This window comes from Stegodyphus dumicola, chromosome 1, assembly GCF_044657685.1.
Source record: "Stegodyphus dumicola isolate Sdum_Otavi_A_Nest chromosome 1, ASM4465768v1".
Taxonomy (NCBI): Eukaryota; Metazoa; Arthropoda; class Arachnida; order Araneae; family Eresidae; genus Stegodyphus; species Stegodyphus dumicola.
Window position 1 is genome coordinate 70,212,029 of NC_140768.1, and position 20,560 is coordinate 70,232,588.

At 31.0% G+C, this 20,560-nt stretch overlaps 1 protein-coding gene across 2 annotated transcripts in view; it reads left to right on the forward strand.

Moving 5' to 3' along the window:
• Positions 1 to 20,560, forward strand: part of LOC118189843 (1-phosphatidylinositol 4,5-bisphosphate phosphodiesterase classes I and II-like) — a 783,373-nt gene that overhangs the window by 458,278 nt on the left and 304,535 nt on the right. For both annotated transcript variants that reach the window (XM_085816200.1, XM_085816205.1), the window contains exons 4-5: positions 1,036 to 1,176; positions 12,513 to 12,646. In XM_085816200.1, coding sequence (XP_085672326.1) covers positions 1,036 to 1,176; positions 12,513 to 12,646 — 275 coding nt within the window. The remainder of the gene's footprint in view (positions 1 to 1,035; positions 1,177 to 12,512; positions 12,647 to 20,560) is intronic.

Below are 20,560 nucleotides of genomic sequence, written 5' to 3' on the forward strand. Positions count from 1 at the left end.
CTGACATTTTGACAAATTTTGCAATATCTCTCGATTTTAACATTATTTGACGTTTAGGAGTTGAAAATTTCAGCATCTAAAAATGCATTGGATATAAAGTTTTGAAATTTTCACAGATTACAAAATAAACTTTTCACTATCTTTTAAAAGATGAATGTTTAAAAAAGTACTGATTCAGAGAAAGTTATTTTCCTTTAGTTCAAAATTTTCCTATAAATTATTGCTTGTGTTTTAATAATGATCAAAATTTCATCATTGATAAAGAGTAGTTGGGACTAGAAAACAGAAAATAAATTACAGTTAGAAAAAAGGTTTTATACAAAAGCTCTCTTTTTTGAAAGATATGATAACTAATACATTAAAAGGATAAAAGTAATTTATCATATAGTTTTATGAAAGTAATAGCAATAATCAATTTATGATAGTTCTATTTACAAAATTAATCTACAGTTTTATTTAGAGAATGATAAAAGCGTTATCAACTAATTTAATTCTATTGTCAAATGATATTATGCATGTCAAATGGCGAAAATAAATTGAAAAAGCTATTATTTGTTTTAATTATTTCAGCCGCATTGCAGATAAATTCTATAAACATGATTATTTAATCTATTATTCCCATTAAAGTATATGACAAATTATTTTTCTCTTTTTAATGAATTATCATCTCCATTTTAAACAGAAGCTTATTATGTAAAAGCATTTTTTAATAATATTTGTCTTAGGTTGTTTTTAATATATGTAACAATAGAGTTCTTTACACAAATTACATTATTATTAAATTAAAAGTAACATTTTGAATAATATTATATTTAAGAATAATTCAGATAAAATAAAATTAGATGCATGCTAAAAAGCGCATGTGTCAGTTGCTTTAAGGAAAAGTATAGGTATTCATTGTAACTTAACCGTAATGTGTTTTGAATAAGTGCTATTAAGTAAATGATAAATAATAATAAATATAATTTTTGTAATATTTTGTTATAGAAAAAGTTAAAAAGGAATTTATATTATAAATGAAATATGGTTTTTCAGGATGGAAAACTAAAAGACTCCATCAGTATGGGTGCTCCTGACACTCCTCTGGAGGATAAACAAGTAACTGTTGCTTATGGATCAGATTTGGTTAATATCAACTTTATCAACTTCAGCTGCAATTGTAAAGAAGTCGCTCAGGTGAGATATATATTTATATTAAAGTACCTCTGTTTGTAAAAACAAATCTGGAAGTTTCTATAGGGTAAAACAAGGGAATGCTACAGAAAGGGAATGTTTATTTATTAGATTGCAAAACACACCATACAATAAATATTTTAAGGAAAATTTCTTAGCTGTGAAATCTTATGCAGGTTCTACTGGGCATGTAAACAATTAAATTAATAACCTGCATTGTATTAAAGACCTAAAATATGAAGATATTACATACCAGAATTCCTACAGTAGAATTGCATAATAGCTGCTAAACTAGCTCAGTTTGGCACAGACCTGTTAAAGGTACAGGAAGCTACCTGTGTTAAGTAAATAACCCATTTGGCTATTTTCAGCCCTTTACAATGCAAAGCGCTTTAGTATGAAGCAACAGACAGCAAATATTTAATAAATTCGCGTTCCAGGAACTTTCAACGTTTGATAAAGCAATTAACACACTAATCCATAATGAAATTATGGACTTATTTCACAAAATTGCATTATGTGCTAGTTTAACCTCAATTATATCTACGAAAAAAACACTAGTTCTAAGAATTAATATAATTTACAGATTTTGATGGATGTTTAGGAGAAATTATAAGTGAAATTATAAATTAAATTTCTGGCTGAAAGGTGCACATTTGCAAAGACGAATCTGCCAGCTTATACATGCGTGCAGAAGTATTTAAGGGAAGGGTTAAAATGCACATAAAATTGTTTAATCTTCATTCGCTCGCATTCCTCGGCCTTATTTGTCATAAATTTGTCTCGTGATATTCAGAAGCACTCAGATAGAGGGAGTAATCATCATAGTTTGTAATTGGAATGAAGAGGTAAATCATCGGGAGACTGGAAGTAGCAGTTAACAAATACAGAGCGTATAGTCTTAAATAAAACACCCTGATTTCTCTGCAATTTATGAAAACCGTTTAAGGATACTGATCGTAGAGAGAAAGTTTGGTTGGTCTTGGAGTCACGACGGCCAAAGAACATTTAAGGGAGGTGTAACATGAAGATCAATAGATTCTCAACTCTGTTTCGTGACCTCATAACGCCACAAAATGTCGAATGGCGAGAGTCAGTGTTTCCTTAAGGCTACATGAGAGAGATCTCTTTACGAAACGATCTTCTATTTACGTCATGCGCCCCTCTGCGCACAAAAGAACCCAATAAGCACGGTGCACAGAATATTGACTTTAGACCAAGATACGATGGGAAACCATCCGCTTAAGCCTAATTCAGCCTAACCACTTATTTTCAAATAGGTTTATAAGATTATCTTGTTCTCACGCACCTTTTACAGGAACCCTCTATCGGTTCTTCAAAATATGAGAAAGGTATGAGTGTGGCACCTGAAGTGTGATGCTTCGGACAGGCGTCGTGTTAGACCATCATACAAACCTTCATGTCTTTGAAGAGACTCTGTGGCACTGCTGAGTGGCTTAAAGAAGAAATAAAGTCTTAAGTTCGGTTTTCAGAAGTGCAGTTGATCCCCATTTCATTTTTTATGCGCGATAGCTCTCGTCCCTATGGGTTAGTACAGCTTATAATTTTCAGGAAAGGATATTAACCGAATTAATTTGTCAGCCAGATCTACGGATCTAAGCATTTTAGAAGATGTATAAGAGCGCATAAGTGGGAAACTGCAACAAGCTTCTCTTCTTCCTAAATCCCATGACCTGAAAATAGCGCTGCTACCCAAGTGGGGCCGATTCTCACAAGGACTCATAACTTACCTTATCTCCCAATTTCCTGTATGAAGTCACATGTAGAGAGTTCCATTACTATTAAAGATATTTATAATTCTTATTAACCTAATCTTTCGTTCAATCTTGCAACATTTGCTTTATACCTTCCTACCCGATGACCATTAAGCAAAATTATGCGTACATACGGTGACTATTATATGATTTTCACGTCCTTAGCATGTCGTTGTCTAATGTTGTTGGTCTTTCTGATCAATAGGAGTCAGAGAGATCAAAATTACCGGATTTGAACTTGGAAAACCATTTGTGGCATTTACGAACGTCTAATGCACGTGGATAAACATCGCAAATGTTTTTGGTTGCGACTGTTGCGTTACTACCCTTGTGAAACTCAAAAATCATACAATGCCATATTTGGTGTTCGGCTGAACATTTCATCCTAAATTGAAAAAAAAAGTTTAATATTGAATTATTTAAAAGTTAGCAAGTCAAAATAACCTTAAAATGACTTTGGCATGCCTTCGAGATACACGATGAGTTGACAAATGACAATCAAATATCGGCATGCGCAGAAATGACATTACTTTGTCCCCCTGTTACGCAAAGTATTAGTTCGTAAGAACTCCTGAAACTGTAAGTGCGGTTAATGAATGTTTTTGAAATTTACTTCCTAAAAACATACAAGGAAATTCTCCATTAAACGGATGATTATTTTAATATTAGAAATGCAATCGTTTTAGCTTGAATAAATTTACTTTTCTTGGAAATTTGCCTTCCCTGAGACAATAGATACTGACTGGAGTGCGCAGATGTGGTACTGCGGACATTCCAGTATTAATGATGTACCAACAATCCTAATCCTAGCTGTACGGATCCCAAATGCCTGCTGTTTAAACCTATTAGTACATTTAGCTATTAAATCATTCTCGGTGGATATGATTTCTTGTGAGTAATTGTGGTCAACCTAATTATCATTTATTTCTTTGCAGATTGTGTACTTAACTTGATTCTGATTTGAATTTTTAATGATTTTTTAGTGTATGTTTGTTCACATGTCCAAAAACAAAAGACGAATGAAACTTTTATATTTTTCCCTTACCATCTATGCTCTCCATGTGCATATTCTGTAGCACAAAAACTTCAAAGGAAGAAGATAACGTCGTTTGCATCAGAAAATAGAACCTTTTCAATTAAAAATTGTTCAAAATTAAGGACAAATGTTCTAGTTTATTAAAAGTACATTTCAAATGACATGTTGTTTAACTATGCTGATGCAAATTTCAGACGTTAACATTGTTTCCAAACATAGTTGTGTAAAAGGCTATTACAAAGATGCATGTAAGATCATTCTAGACAAATATATTCTAAACATTATTGTAAACAATAATATCATAAAAATTATTTTAATGCAATATTTACATTAAAATTTTATTTAGTGAATATTAACTTTCCATTTTAATTAGCACACTGTGGTATCAGATTTTAACAAATTCTGTTTTAAAATTTCAATCGAAGCAACTATTTTTTTTTAGTTAAGAAAGTCACCGCAATGCTTAAAAATGCATTTTTTATTTACAGAATGGACTAAATTATTCCAGATAAAAGTTACATAATATATGCTTATTGGTATTATGTAACATTTAAGACATGAGCATAGTCTCTAAGGCAGTTGTGCATAAAAGTTGTTATATCTCTGTTACATGCAACTTTATGATGATGCATTTTCTTTACATGATGCAACAATATGAATACTTAAGTTTTATAAACAATCCTCAAGTGCTATTTCCTTCACAAGTTTTGCTAATCATTGCATAGGAATGTTTCGTATGATGCATGTAAATATTATATCCTTATTTAGGAAAGGATTTTCGCACATATTGATGGAAATTATACCTTTCTTTTAGAGAAATTATTTGTTTAACTGTTTAAGCATTCCACGCATAAAGTCATTCACATTACGTCGAAGTATTTCCCAAATATACTTTAAAGTACAAAATATGTCTAACAATCCTCTCAAGAACGTTTTACATAAATTATGAAAGCATAGTAACGAAGATATTTCTTTAAATCTTCTTATTAAGAATATAACTCCGAGTATAATCAAATTTATTTTTAATATTTTCAATAGTTCATTCAATTCCTTTTTTGGTCTCGAATATCAGATCAAAATCGTTTTCTAATTGTATTTTATATTATAATGGTCATTTTTATTGCCATGCTTTATAACACAGATTTCAACGGTGAGTTTTTAAATTTTATATTGTTCGGCGAAGAGTTTTCATTTTATAAAATATGTAAATAAATTATGATAAACATTTCAAGAACTGCATATGAATTAAAATTCAAGAATTAGTTAAATTAAGTGGCGTATGAGTGATTTAACTCAGGATGATCATGCTGATCGTCTTGGAAATTAAATTACCAAGAAGGACTATATAGAATCTTAGAGAATAACGTAAGTCTGTGTGTAAGTCCAAAAACGTATACAGATGTCGACTAAATGATTTAATATATTTACAGATTGTTTGTTATTATGTACTTAAAAAAGGTTGGGTTCTGGAAAATACTAAAAAGAAGAATTATTGGAAGTCAAAATTTAATAAAAATCATATTTTTTAAAGTTAATACACATAAATGTGCTTTCAACATTTTACATATTAAGTGAATCAGTGAAAATTAAATAAATATTTACTGAATCTATGGCCAGGGAAGAAAAATATAGCATGGTGAAATTCGTAGCTTCACAGTTTACAACTGAAGGGTAACGATTATATCTATTTTAGTGTGTTTACGCATCCCCTCACAGTGCTCTTCCTGAAGACTGGGGCGGAGCTTAACAGATAGCAACGATTTCTAATGTGCCTTCTAAACATTGTATGCAAGAACCTTGCCTTCTGTAATGCACACATGCCGGTTTTGGTTAAACCCGTACCTGTGTACAACGCATTGAATAATTAATATAACTGCGTAAAGTGCGTTGATTTTAAAATAGGCTGATTACTCTAACAATATTTTAAACTGGTATTGATTAAATTAAATATCTAATAACTTGACAAGTGCAAATATATATTTATCTTGTATGTATTATTATCGAAATGAAAGTAATTTAAAATAAAGCATTGCATTTGCTTCCTTTTTAGCAGATTTTTATACTATTACCGCAAATACTTAGATTTGATCTGCATCTGTCTGATAGATTCAAATCTTCTATTGTAAATCTAAAAATTTAGGATAAAAGAATTGTGCTTAATTAAAATTATCGTAATAATCTCGTTTATAATACCAAATCGCAAATGTGCCCGCATTTTTATTCATTAAAAAAAGATGGAATTCTGCTGTTGTCATTATGCTTTGATTATTCTACTAGCTTAATATCTATGCTCATTAATGCTAGACTTTGTTTTTACTTTTTAGATTTTAATTTCACTCGTGGAAGAAAAGTAATAAAATTATGAATGATTTACTTTTTTTTTTTTTTTTTTTTTTTTTTTTAAAATGCTGTTTTTTGTCAATAAAATTCTTTCTTAAAAACAAGCAGAATTAAATGGAAGTCAAGAAATGCTTTCATTAAAAATTAAATCCCTCAGTCTTTTGCTGTCTAATAGCAGAAGAGAACTATATAACTGAAGAGATATTATTTATTGTTTTTCGGAGAATGCTTCGCCTTTAGAAAACGTACCAAATAAAATGATCTGAACTTGGTGATTCCCTTTCAGGTGTATGAAAGCAACACAATAAGAAGTCTGTTTAGGCATATGAAAGCAATGGTATAGGGAATAATAATCATATTTTCCATAAGTAATATTAAAGAGGTATTGCAATAATTCTAAACTCTGTACAATATCTGTTTAGTTTTGTTTATAATGGAGGATTATACATATGATGAAGCTTTATAAAAGATCCTTAAATACAAAAATACGAAAGGGGAAGAATGTTCATCTTTCATCTTTAAATAACGAGGACAGTAAAAAATGGCAACTACAGGGAGAAGGGGAAAAAATTGTGAAATCATTCACTTCTTTCTTTCCAAGTACTTCTTCTAGATCTTAGGAGGAAATGTTAAGTAATATAAATGACACACCCAGTCCATTTCCTTTTTATGATGGCATGACTTGCAAAATAAATTCAGAATGAAGGGCTTAATTTTTACCAAATATTTTCTTGCATTAATCGCACTTTTCAGTTTGGATTCTTTTGGGAACTTCCAAAATTTCACGGGCATCAGCCTTATTCATGTCATAGTGTCAATTCTGTTTTAGCAATTGTATCTTTCAGTGTGTTATAAATAACGTATTTATTTTAGGCATTTTCATTGACATGAATTTCCAACTAAACGATTTAAAAATTTTTATAAAATAACTTTTTATTCAAAATTCGTAAAATAATTATTAAACTGAAAGGAGAAAAATTATTTGTTACGTAATTTAATTGGAATAAGAGATTAAATAATTCTCCTTACAAAATTCAGCTACAGTTTTATATCACAAATAATAAAAACGAGAGTCGTTCTTGATAAATTTATAAGATAATGGCTTATAAATTTTACAACACAGTTCAATTATTTATTACATAGGCATCTACATTTTTATCATTCATATTAATCAACTGAAAAATAATTTTTTAACAAATAAGTAATTATTCTTTTACCTCTAACAATTCTCTTATTCTAATTCAGAAGTCGAACAACAAAAATCAGCGTTATATTTTCAAATCTCCACAGGACTACTTTCGATGGTTTTGCCGAACCACCATTCAGCTGCAAAAGCGCAAATAAACGAGATAGGATATAATGATTAGATAAGCTAAGAAAGCCTGGACAGAAAATAAGCCAGTGGCGCCATCTGTTGATGAAACCAGAACTAAAACATAATTTCTTTAAAGGCCGAAGACAAGGATGGATTGGAATTAGGATCGTTAACTAGAACAGAAAGATTTTTTTGAATGTGAAATGCCTCAAAATCCAGTTCTCCAATGGAAGATGTTTTTTGAATAATTTTGGCAGCAGAAAAATTGAAAGTGTGGTTTTCGGACCAACAAAGTTGTGCAACAGACGATTTCTGTGTTTCCTTTTTTCTAACATATGCCTCATGTTCCTTGACGCGAAATTTTAAAGCCCTCTTAGATTCTCTTATTTCTATTTTTACGATAAAATGCATTATTTCAAAGTTTGTTTTAGAAATTATGTATATTATCTCTGATGAAAATGTTTATGTATTTAATGTTAGGCTATCCTGGACGGGATGCTCGCCTTCTCTCCATTTGCGCTAATACAATAAGAATTTATATATGCATATATATATATATATCTTTATTCCCAATTAACTATTCTCCGACCTACCGCGACATACCACGCTCCTGAATTTTGATTTCTTCCTATGAATTTACTTTACTAAGAGCATTGTATGCTTGACTTTCTGCAAATATTTTTTTTTCTGATATAAATCAGAATATCTGACATTCATTGAGAATTACTCAATGTTAGTACAACGGCTGAGCTCAAGTGATCAATTTTTAAAAAAATTCTAGAATATAACGATCTTAATCTTTTGTTTTTTAAATTTCTTTTATTTATCATCTTTTTTTATAAAGCAGATGAAGAGTTTGTTATATAATCTGTGAAAATTTCAAATGTTTATGACTGATATGTTTTTTGGTTATTAGAATTTTGATGTCTCATATAAGAATATAATATTACCTTTTGCAATAAAACTGAGGAAATGGATGTTTAATAAGAAAAAACATATAAATTTATGAAGCAGATTTTTCATGATTTCATGAGAGATTTTGATTTCAAATAAATTTATAAAACGGAAAATGTTTTAAAAATTATAGAACACATTTCTTTGCAAATAACACAATTAAATAGTTAGAAATTTATTTGTTTCTAGTTTCATTAAAGAAAATAAATAGTAAATTCAATATATATCTTAAATAAATACGAGAACGAGCCTGCATTTAGAAGGCGGCAGAATACTTCTGTAATAAACTTAATACTTTCTATCAAGGGGAAGAAATAAATAAATAAAAAATCTGAAATGTTTTAGATTTTAAATTACGTCTAAATGGGCGTTTTTTTAACGTTTTGTGTGTTATTCTTATTTATTAAATATCATGTTCTTTGCACTTAACCATAAAATTCAGTTCAATGTCGCAAACTAATTTTAAAATGAGCCTATCTTTAGAATTTCCGATACACAGTTCCGCGCGCTGGAGATAAAAAGGGTTTTTTCCCCGTAGAGTGTTGCCATTGCTCACTTTTAAATCGTTGAGTTTGTTAATCAAAAATTCGTTAAAGGTTTGCAAAATATAAAAGCGGTAATAAAACAAATTCAAATTTAAAATTTGGGCTTTCAGATGCCCATATTCGCAGTGTTATTACGTCATTCAAAATTGGATAGCTCTAGGTACCGTTGTTTTTTCGCAATGCGAGAAACATACATACATTTATGCAGATCTTTCATTATTTAATTTCTTGGAATATAACACTGCGCGATAGCATTTGGTGGCAACGATTTGAAAAGTGATACGTCGTTTACAGGCTTCCGACGCAAAATCGCAAATGAAAACAATAGTCCTTCAGATACAAAGGCCCTTTGGACTAACAAAAAAAGCAATGTTAGAGAAATTTACCTCGAAACTAAATAAAAACAATGTGATGTATAACGACATCGTAACTTTAAAACTGCCAGTGCATCACGCATCGCAAAAGGAAGAACTGTAAGTTATCTTTCTGCTTAAAGTCTGAAGCGTAATAAAGAACGTAAAAATCGCCCAATCTTTGTTAATATTAAAATGATGTAAGAATCGCTCGGTTAATATCTTTGTATCATTATTATTTCAAAAGAGTGCAAAGAGTTTGTTTTCAATCTGTGAAAATTTCAAAATTTTATAAAAGATACATACAGATTTATAGTACACATATTTTAGAAATGTTAAAACAAAAATCAAAGGTTTTCGAACACTGCCCAACAAATCTTAAACTGTGAGGTAAATTTAATTTAAAACAATGTTTTCAGCTCTTCAAACATTTAAGTTCCGAGATTTTAATTTATTTATTATGCAATAATATGTGCGAAAACTCTTTTCAGTATATAATTAAAAGTTTTAAAATCAAATTTTTTAAAAATCACTTCTCTGCATTTGACTATCATCCACAGAATTTCTGCAGAATCGGAGCTCGATATCTCATCAGGAAATAGTTAAAAAATCAATAACAAGTCTTTTGTCATAACGACAAACCCCAAGAGTGAGCTAAATAAAATCTTATAATTAAAATATTGACATTACCTTCTTAGATTTTTTGTTTCAATAATGAGCTGTTAACTGAAAACTTATTAAACTGCTTGATTTAAAGTTTGAACGGATTTGTATGCCCTTCTTAGTTTTTAATCAGAAAATAATTTCTTCATATTTTAACAAAGTTATTAGAAATATTATATATAGTAGGACTAAATATAAAGCAGACAATGTTTAGTTTTATAAATAAAAGTTTAAAAAGATATCTTTCCTGCAACTATTATTTTGTAGGTTAAACAAGACTTTCTAAAAAGTCACTAATTAAAAATTAATCCCCCAGCTTCAAATTAAATACAGTGCAGCGGATTTTTTTACAAAAGCAAATGTCTGTGACTTTAACTGAGTAAGTCTCGTACAAATTCAAAGAGCAATTAAACTTTGCGAAGCAATAATTAATTGGCTAAGTACTACTTTTTATTGACTTTTGTTTTAAATGAAGAAAAGCTAATTCCTTTTCCCCATTTTCTTCTGGATAATTATACATCAGTATGCTGTCGGATTTCCAAGATTTTTAAAAGAAAATTTGGAGTTAAAATAATATTATTTTATTATTAAGAAGCTGGAGCATTTGCTCTCGATTTTTAGACTAGTGTTACACTTGTTTTAAAAATTAAATTTCTCTTTTTATCTTGAGTTTTCTAATTTCTGTAGTTATAACGATACAAAAGTTCGGTGCTATAGTTATAAACTAGTCGTACAACCACACACAAATCTGTGAAAATAATTCATGTTATAGAACTCTCTGAAAGTAATAAATCTGTTCCATTAGTGATGAATTTCTATGAGGCTGATAAGTATAAGCACGATTTCTTGATTTATTTAATAAACGATACATTAGTTTTTATATACAAGCTAAAAGAAAGTCGCAAGTTTTGGTTTTAAATAAAATTTCAATGTATATGGCAGATTGCAGAGACATTAGGTATTTTATAGAAGCAGGAAAGATGAAAACTTATCAATGCCTTCGCCGGGAATCGAGCCGCGGACCTCTCATTTACACTCTGAGTGTGCTGACTACTACACCACGAAGGCTAGATAAGAATGCGGGGGAAATACCTTATATGCCCCCTTTTAAAGGGCGACTAGGGTTTTTAGGGGAACCAATCGCCAAATCCTGGATGAGGAGAATCAGCATCCAAAACCCTTTTAGTTCGGGCGTCACTGTAGAGCCATTAGGTATTATTTGGAAGCAGACAAGACGAAAAATTAAAAACCGTCTTCGCCGTGAATCGACCTACGGACCTTTGGAATACCGGCCAAGCGTGCAGACCACTACACCACGAAGGCTCGCTAAGAAGGCGGGAGAAATACCTTAAATTTGGTAATTTAAACTGTATGCTGGCTGAATACACGATCTAAAAGTGCTAATAGGCCACATTTTTTTAATCAAATAAATTTAAATTTGAAACCAAATTTCAAATAATAACTTTTAAATAAATTTTAATTTAATTTTAAATCTGATTCATTAATCAAAACATACATAAATAACAATTATAACAATCCAAAGAAAAAATTCGAATTTATACTTAATTTCTGTCTATAAAAAATATTCGCAAGCAATTTCTATTAGTTATACTTTGTAATTTAAGCAGACTAGCGGCAAGTATTAACTTATATTAAATTTTTGAACTAACATTTATTTCAAATAACTTTAATAAATTAACCTATAAATAACTTACTTTTATCATAACTAAAAACAAACAATTCATTTCTGAATGAAAAAAACTTAATAAATAATAACAACTTAGTTTTAGTCCATATCCCGATGTCTCTAAAAGTGTTTATATTTATATTTTGAATTGTATTTCCTGAGATATAAAGATTAATATCCCGTTTTTCTTAGCTTCATTTGCTTCCCTGTCTGAGGGCTGTTACATGCATTACATATGTACATTTGGCTGTGTGCCAACGCTAACTATAAATACAGTTGGGATGTAATGACTACTAGTGCTTTTCTATTCTCCTCTTAAACACACTATTTCAACCCACTGTGCAATGAATTTATGCATCATCTAAATCTATAAGCATGGCATTAATGACGTGTATTCAAGGGTCGCATAAAATTGCTCCGGGTGTTACATGCGCCCCGCAGGTCGCCAGTTCAAGACCATTGCTATGTAGAATACATGCAGCTAAATTAAAAAAAAAAAAAAAAAAAAAAAAAAAAAACTGATGATAAATTTGAAATCCTTGTCCTTTAAAAGTTCCATTTCTGCTTTACACTATTGCTAAGTTTATTTCTGGCTTTCAGTTATGCGAACCACAAGAAATAATAATTGTGTTCCGGACGTTCTGTGATTGATATTCGTTTTCCTTTCCTAGCTGTGGACTGAAAATTTGCTCAAAATGGCTTACAATTTGATGGCTCTAAATTCTCCAGCCACCGTCTTCTTGGAGAAAGCTCACACTAAAGTGCAGCTGTTGACGGACAGAGATGGACGAATACCTGTCAAAAAGTAAGTACTGAATTTTATACCATATTCTTTAACTGATTACCGTTTAAAAAAGATCGTACTAAATCAGACATTCAAATGTTAAAATTAAATTGAAAGTTCATCTTTTTCGTATGTTATGTACTATTCTGATATGCTATTATTCGAATAAGAAGCTTGTTACTGATAGTGATACAAACATTAAAATATTCAAAAATCAACGCACTATATTTATGTGTCAGTCAAATATTATTAACCCGGGAGGGCGCGCGCTGTTTTCAGTCACACGAGCGCACGCCCTGGGTCCAAAAGACACGGCTCGTGCTTTTTGAAGAAAAAACTGTTATTCTTCAGGTAAAAGTGTTACATTTACGCCAAACGTTTATGATCAAACTTAAAAAATATGCAAATTATAAAAATTAAAATTTTAAATTTAATTTCTAAAATATTTTTTATGAAATTTATTTTTTTTAAAGGAATAGAAAAACTTATTATATTAATATAGAATTTACTCGGAATTCAGTATATTATTGTTCAGGTTATTCAAGAAATATTATTCAGGTTTATTAGTAATAGCCTGAAAGAACATCTTCCTCGGAAAGCTTCAAATTTTTCAATTGTTATGAACTTACAATATTTCTAGCAGCTATTCACAAAATCTTCAAAAAGCTCTCTTCTAAGACAAGCGCATCTGATTCTTTCTTGACGGCGCGAGCTTCTATGTCATCAAAATGCAAACATCTTGATAAAAAAGAAAACGTTTGTAGGCCATAGTTTTGTGGAAAATTTATAATTTTCAAAATTGTTTTGAATGAATAGTCAAAAATGCAGTTTCTACACTTTTGTTTTTCATTACACATGTTATGTAGTATATTTCTGGGTGTAAAGAACTACAGTTTAAAGTTGCTATAGAAGTTAATGATCTAAAACATTTATTGAATACAAATATAATAATTTTACAATAAAAGTAATTAGATCAACTATACGTATATATTGAATACAAAATATATAGTACGTACAGTTGATCTGTTCTTTATATATAGGCGCGAATATATACTCTTGTCTCAGATAAAATGTTGTGAAACACGGTTGTACGTCCAGCAGAATATATAAAAACATATGAAAAGTATAGAATAACATTATATAAAACACACAACCTATGGAACATATATAATGTATAAAAAAAACCTGAAATACAAGTTTCTGGAAGTCACGAGAAGGTTTGTTTTCAAGCACACATCTGCGTATTATGGCAGTTTCATAAATTCTTTTGAAGAGCAAAATACTTTGTTAGTAAAAAAAAACATACACGATTTTTTTATATCGATGGAAGGTAAAAAGTAATAAGCATATTAAATATTTTTCGGTGAGAAACTTTTCGCTAACTGAGTGCATGCATATGTCAGGTTTAAATTACCTGTGTATCAGTAACTGTGTGTGTAGCGTTAAGGCTTAAAAGCATCAGTTTTCGGTTACAGCCGAAAACATCGCGGCAAAAACATCGCGGACGAAAACGTCGCAGAGAAAACAACGCAAGGCGAAAACGTCGTGCTACAAAACATTGTGGGAGAAAACATCGCAGTTCTAAAACATCGTGGTACAAAACATCGTCGTCGAAAATAAAGCGGTTCAGAAACTTCGCTGTTTGAAAACATCGTCGTCGAAAATATTGTGGTAAAAAATAAAGTATCTACAAATCATCGCATGACGATAACATCGCAGACATGCTTTTGTCAGGCTTTAATAACTGTGAATAGATAGTCCCATAATAATTTGTGAGCTCAAGATGTAAAGAAGGATAATTTTTACTTTCACATTTTTTTATTAACTAATAAATTTTTGCTAAAAAAGTAAGAAGAAAACATAAGCATAGCAAATTAATGCAACTTATAGCTTTTCCTGAAAACTTGCCAGTAAAAACTTTATAAAAAATGATTTATTAATGGTCTTTGTCGGTTTAAAATTCTATTAAGTGCTATAAGTAGCATTAATTTTCTATGCTTAAATTTCCTTCTTATTTTCTCAGCAAAAATTTATTAGTTAATATAAAATATGAAAAACAAATTATCCTTATTTCTATCTTGCGCTCACAAATTATTATGGGAATATCTATTTTTAGTTATTAAAGTCTGAAAAAAGCATGTCTGCGATGTTATCGTCACGCGATGATTTGTAGATACTTTATTTTTTACCACGATATTTTCGACGACGATGTTTTTAAACTGCGAAGTTTTTGAACCGCTTTATTTTCGACGACGATGTTTTGTACCACGATGTTTTAGAACTGCGATATTTTCTCTTTGCGATGTTTTCTCCCACGATGTTTTGTAGCGCGACGTTTTCGCCTTGCGTTGTTTTCTCTGCGACGTTTTCGTCCGCGATGTGTTTGCCGCGATGTTATCGGCGGACACCCAGTTTTCGTTCCTCTCTAAACACGCTGTAACCCAGAACTAGCAAAACGAGTATCAATATTTTAGTTTTGGGGTACTTACTTTTGTGTTAGACGTACAAAAGTTCGTTTCGTTCATTTTGAATGAGTAACAGTAGACAACTATGAGAGATGGCGAGATTCAGGATATAGGAAAATAGAAATGAAGATATCGTATTAGATACTATAATGTTAGTATTATTATGCATTCTTACTGGAATGTACGCTTGTTTTTTAAATAAAACAGCAAATAATGGTTTAATTAAAAATTAAATAAAACGGCAAATAATGGTTTAATTAAAAATTAAATAAGCCAGTATTTACCGTTAAATTATTGGCACTTTATCGATAAATACTTTTCACTTGTTATATTGTTACTATAATTACGCGTCCTTCGAAAATTAATTTTTCCTTTTCTAGTTTCATGCGATAAAATTTAGTAAAAGGAGGCGGGGAGCAAACACGTACGCACGGTATTTTCCTTTAGCTTTAGTTATGCGTTTCTTATGTTTGTTTATAATAATTTATGTCAAATTTTGCTCATCTTCATTTTATTTTTTAACTAAAATTTCAGTTATAATATTCACCTTTTTTTTTAGTTTGTATTTTTCAGTTTCGAACTTTGTAATGATGTGCCTTATTTTCATATCTATTATATGAAATCACAGAACGCTTAGCACCACGTTCACTTTTATGATATTAAGTGTTTGCAATATGGCTGTTAAGAAAATAGTATATATAACGTATCCACAAATGCAGTCAAAAATTAAATACGATACTTTATTGGAAATTGAAGTGAAAATATTGAGTGCAATAGGTAACAAATCTATGCATATTAACTGTGACACAAATGATTGCTGCATGGTGCATGTCGTAAAGTGAATGAATCATTTGAGTGGTAATTTAAATGCCTGCGAATCAGTTTAAGTAGTCAAACATTCATTAATAATAGATGACTTCATATGTTATCTATATGTGTACATCGAGAAGTTTATCAGAGATGCATTACAGGACACGATCGAATTACATTCGCAAGAAAAAGGAACCTCCAGCCCAAACTTTGATATATCCTTCTTCTATTCTGAAGAGAAGTACTCTAAAGATAAACACTCACATTTTCTCTCCCAAATTCCTTTTCAACTGTAGCAACGGCTAAAAAGGCTGGAAATAGATTGTTTTTGAATCTCTCTTCTCTCTTCCCTCTTTAGTTTTACGCTCGCATGCGTAAATGAAGGCTGCGAGAAATGTTTGGTAATGTTTACCACGCTGATGTTCCACCACAGTTTTCTTAAGCAACTACTCGTACTTTTTCGTATTAATTGCTATTTCATACCTATGAACGTGTTTAATATTCGTCATCAAGATTTTCTTCATCGCATATTTTTCTAGGATGAAGAAGAATTCTTAAAGTCATAGTGGCAAATCCTTTACGGCATAATCACAAGACCGACCAAACAGCGCATTTTGTTAAAAAATACCTGGATACTTTTCTTTCCTATTAAGTCCTACACAGTATTCTGTAAGCATGACGTCGAAATTTAATTAATAACTTTAGCGATGTTTCAACATTTGACTTCCTTCGACGTCCTCTTCTTCTACGGCGTTCTCGCAGATGTCATTACATAACTGATATTATCTAGGTTTCTTGCGACCAAATATGTATAAAAATTTCTACTACAGCATTGATGTTCTGAATAAAAACGTATTTCATAGATTAAGTTATTACAAGTTCTTTCTTGGTACTATCTATAAGTAAGATAAGATATATTGGGCGTTCTCCTTCCCGTCATCTAAGGGCACTAAGGGTCCTCACCCCCTGTCGAACTAGACCCAGGAATTCAACCCCTGTCCTCGAACCTTGGAGGAATCGGCGCAAACGTACCTGACGGATCTCAGGGCGCAAATGGTCGTCAATTTGCTACCTACCAGTCGCTCGGCTGCCCTTCGCAGAGAGACGTTACCCATCAAACCCGGGAGGCTACCCCCGGGCTACTAGAGCCGTCTGCTCCAGAACGTTCCACACCCACGAGTTGGTCAATAGGAGACCTTTCCTGGGCCTTCAGAACCACTAGGTTCGTAATTTGTATATCCTCGTAGCCGAGACTGCCTAGGTATAGCTCCTACAGAGTTCTCTACGTCGACCCCCGTGGGGAATATCCATGGGTTAAGTCAATATTTATCTTTTATCCATTTTAGGTTATTAAGGCACTGCAGAGTTAAATCATAATATTCACTTCATTCAGGGTTATTGCTGCAGCAGTGCAGAAAAATAAATGAAGCATCTGTCTCTGTACAATTCACTGGCATTTCATGCCATGACTTTTAAATTTTACAATAGGTATATAAAATCTTAACCACACCACTAACCTCTCGAATAGACCAGATTACGAAAGTAAAATGTCTTCAAATTATATTCATTTGAATGATTAAAAACAATTCAGTAAATAAATAAAGTACAGTGTCGGTAAAAAATACGCAATGATTTCAAGTAATATGAAGTTTGCTGCTTTCCGTGAGAGCCGTAGTTTGTTTATTTTGAATTACGTATTTATTCTGCACAATGACTTACTGTGACACTGTTAAATAATTTCTTAATTTATCCTTTTTTGTAAGCATACCACAATGAAGTTTTCACCAAGAAATAAATCTGCTGCGCAGAGCTGCTAAGTAACAACAACGTCCTAGGTTACCAGATTTTAATTTTGGGTTTGCTTAAAACTTTAAGGAATTCTTCATTGTACGTACAATACCGTTATGTGTATCCACGTAACACAAGTAACAGACACGTCCACTTTATATGAAGAAAAATATCTATTGACTATCTTAATTTCGAATCGTCTGTTGCCATGTCATCTGAATTAGAATTCAGTATATACACACATATTGCTCAGAAGATTCTTTAAGCAAAGTATGCCTCAGATTCGTGCTTAATTTGAAAACTTCCAACTTTTATATCTTCAGGTTTCGATAATTAATCTCTCCGAACCTTTCTGTGTCCCCAACAGAGCTTCTTCTTCAGTCAGTTAATAAAACTCCTTTGTTTGTTCAAGGTCCCCTTGGAATGACAAACAGAACGCGGCGCACAAAGACAAGATTATTCCCGCTGGATATTCATTGAAGGATTATTAACTTCATTCACCAGGAGAAATTTTTTCGCTGGCGAGGAAAACGGTTTCTTTTAATAATAATGAATGCCATTTTCGTATTCATTTTCTTCACCCTCACCGTGACGAAAATTTACGAAGGGAGGTGACATAATGGGGGCCGCCGGAAGCTATTAAAGTGCAGAGTTTTCTGGTGTGTGAAAACAGGAGAGGGAGGTGGACGTTCATTAATTTAATGCATTCTTAACTGGTTGCATTTTAGAGCAAAGACAAAAGTGATGGAAATATTAAATATAGCCTAATGGCGTTTTCACAAGATTTAATAAAGTGTTCTGCTTATATATATGTCTGTATAAAAGGCTAGTGAAACAATGAGGGATTAGACTAGACTAGAAAGTTTTTTGCACTTCAGCAGCTGAAGAAATTTCTGTATTTAAGCCTAATCCTACAAACTTAATAATATTACGGCGCCTTAGCACTTCCAGTAATATAACATCAGCATTTATATTATTCGAAAACTATCAAATTAAACATAACGGAATGGTATACGGTATTTATTAATATTTTAATGAGGGATTATTTGAAAACGCGCCGCTTCCTGCATTCCGAAATTAAGAGCAACTCATGTGAAAGATAAATTAAAAATTTATTTAAAACTTAAATTATAAAAGATATTAAATATGTACTTAAAACTAGTCTTGGACCTTTTTTCCCTCCAAACACATAATAGGAAAAAAATCTAACTGAAAATTTCGTTGCTGTGATACAAAAATAATTTTAAATTGTATCGCATCAATCTTATTATAAAAAATGATTGCTTCTAAATATGAGAAACGTAAGAATGTATAATTACTTCTAAATATAAGATAAACAAAACATTCAAATACATTTAGCATAATGTGAAATTTATAGGAACATTAGAAAGAAAAATCTTCCTTTTAGCAGTTATTAATTTATACTAACAAGCGAGTTAAATCAATCACGTAATATTTGATTCTCAATAGTTTGAAAAGAAGATTTATTCAAAAGAAATCAAGGTAAATAACAAACAAGCAACAAATTTCGGATTATTGGGATAAATTAAAATGTGTTTTTAGGCTAAATTAACATTTGCCTTAGTTTCCTAAAATGATGTTCTACAATATATATACATATATTACATATATATTAAAAAATGTTTTATTCATTGTTTTATCCATAGAGGTTAGCATCACACTAAGAATTTAAAAATTACTGGTACTTGAGTTTTTATGTTACATGAAATTATGTGCTTTAGAGAATTTGTCGTATTGTTTTTATTGAAATTATTTGTGCTGCGCTTTAGGGTTTTGCCTTATATTTGACTGTTTAGAAATACTTTAAAGTATACTTCTCATACAGACAATATAATTCTCTTATTGCATTCCTGTATGAAGAATACATATTAAGATATTGTGAAATAACTCATTCAAGTTCTTATGTATCATCATCATTTTGTTCTCTAGATTCCTTGATCTGATGTTTCAATCGGATCCTCGTTTTCATTCTAGTTTATTTCTCCACTATTGTTTACAATGTTTTATGGCTTAGAAATTGTTAATATTTTTGCTGCGAAAAATGATATCACTCTATTCTTAAGAGTCATCTAAAATGTATTTCACTATTTTCCCGCCATAAACTATCTGATTTCCATGTTGAATTATTACATAAACATTGCGTAATATTAATAAATACCGTATACCATTCCGTTATGTTTAATTTGATAGTTTTCGAATAATATAAATGCTGATGATATATTACTGGAAGTGCTAAGGCGCCGTAATATTATTAAGTTTGTAGGATTAGTCTTAAATACAGAATTTCTTCAGCTGCTGAAGTGCAAAAAACTTTCTGAAATATTTATGATGCAGAAGTGCAAAAACCGTTTTAGCTGCCGAAGCTGTATGGTTGCAAAAATCTTTATTTCAATAGCAAAAAGCGTTTCTGCACATCTTCAACTCAAAACGAAGGTTTCAAAAAGAAGGCCTTCGAAGCTAGTCCTCCAAATATAGTATCATTATATAGATTCTTGCTGCTTTAGCGTCTACAATCATTGCTGCTTGGGGTGCTGTTTTAACTCACCTGATCATATATATCAAATCGTTGAAAGTTAAATGAATTTCTTAACATTATTAAATGAATTAAAATTAAATGAATTTCTTAACATTCTCTTTAACTTCATATCCATCATTCGTAAGGAAATCATAAATGTTTTAGAAATTATCTTAACTCTTTTATTAGCTTTGTACTCAAATAGCAAATCTTCATTTGTTGTTCGAGTGACGGATTAGTTCTTCTGTTAGTTTCCAGCTTGATAGTATAAGTAGTATATATGGTAGTATATATGATAGTATTATCAGGTTCAGTGTTCCTTCTAACCTTCTTCGG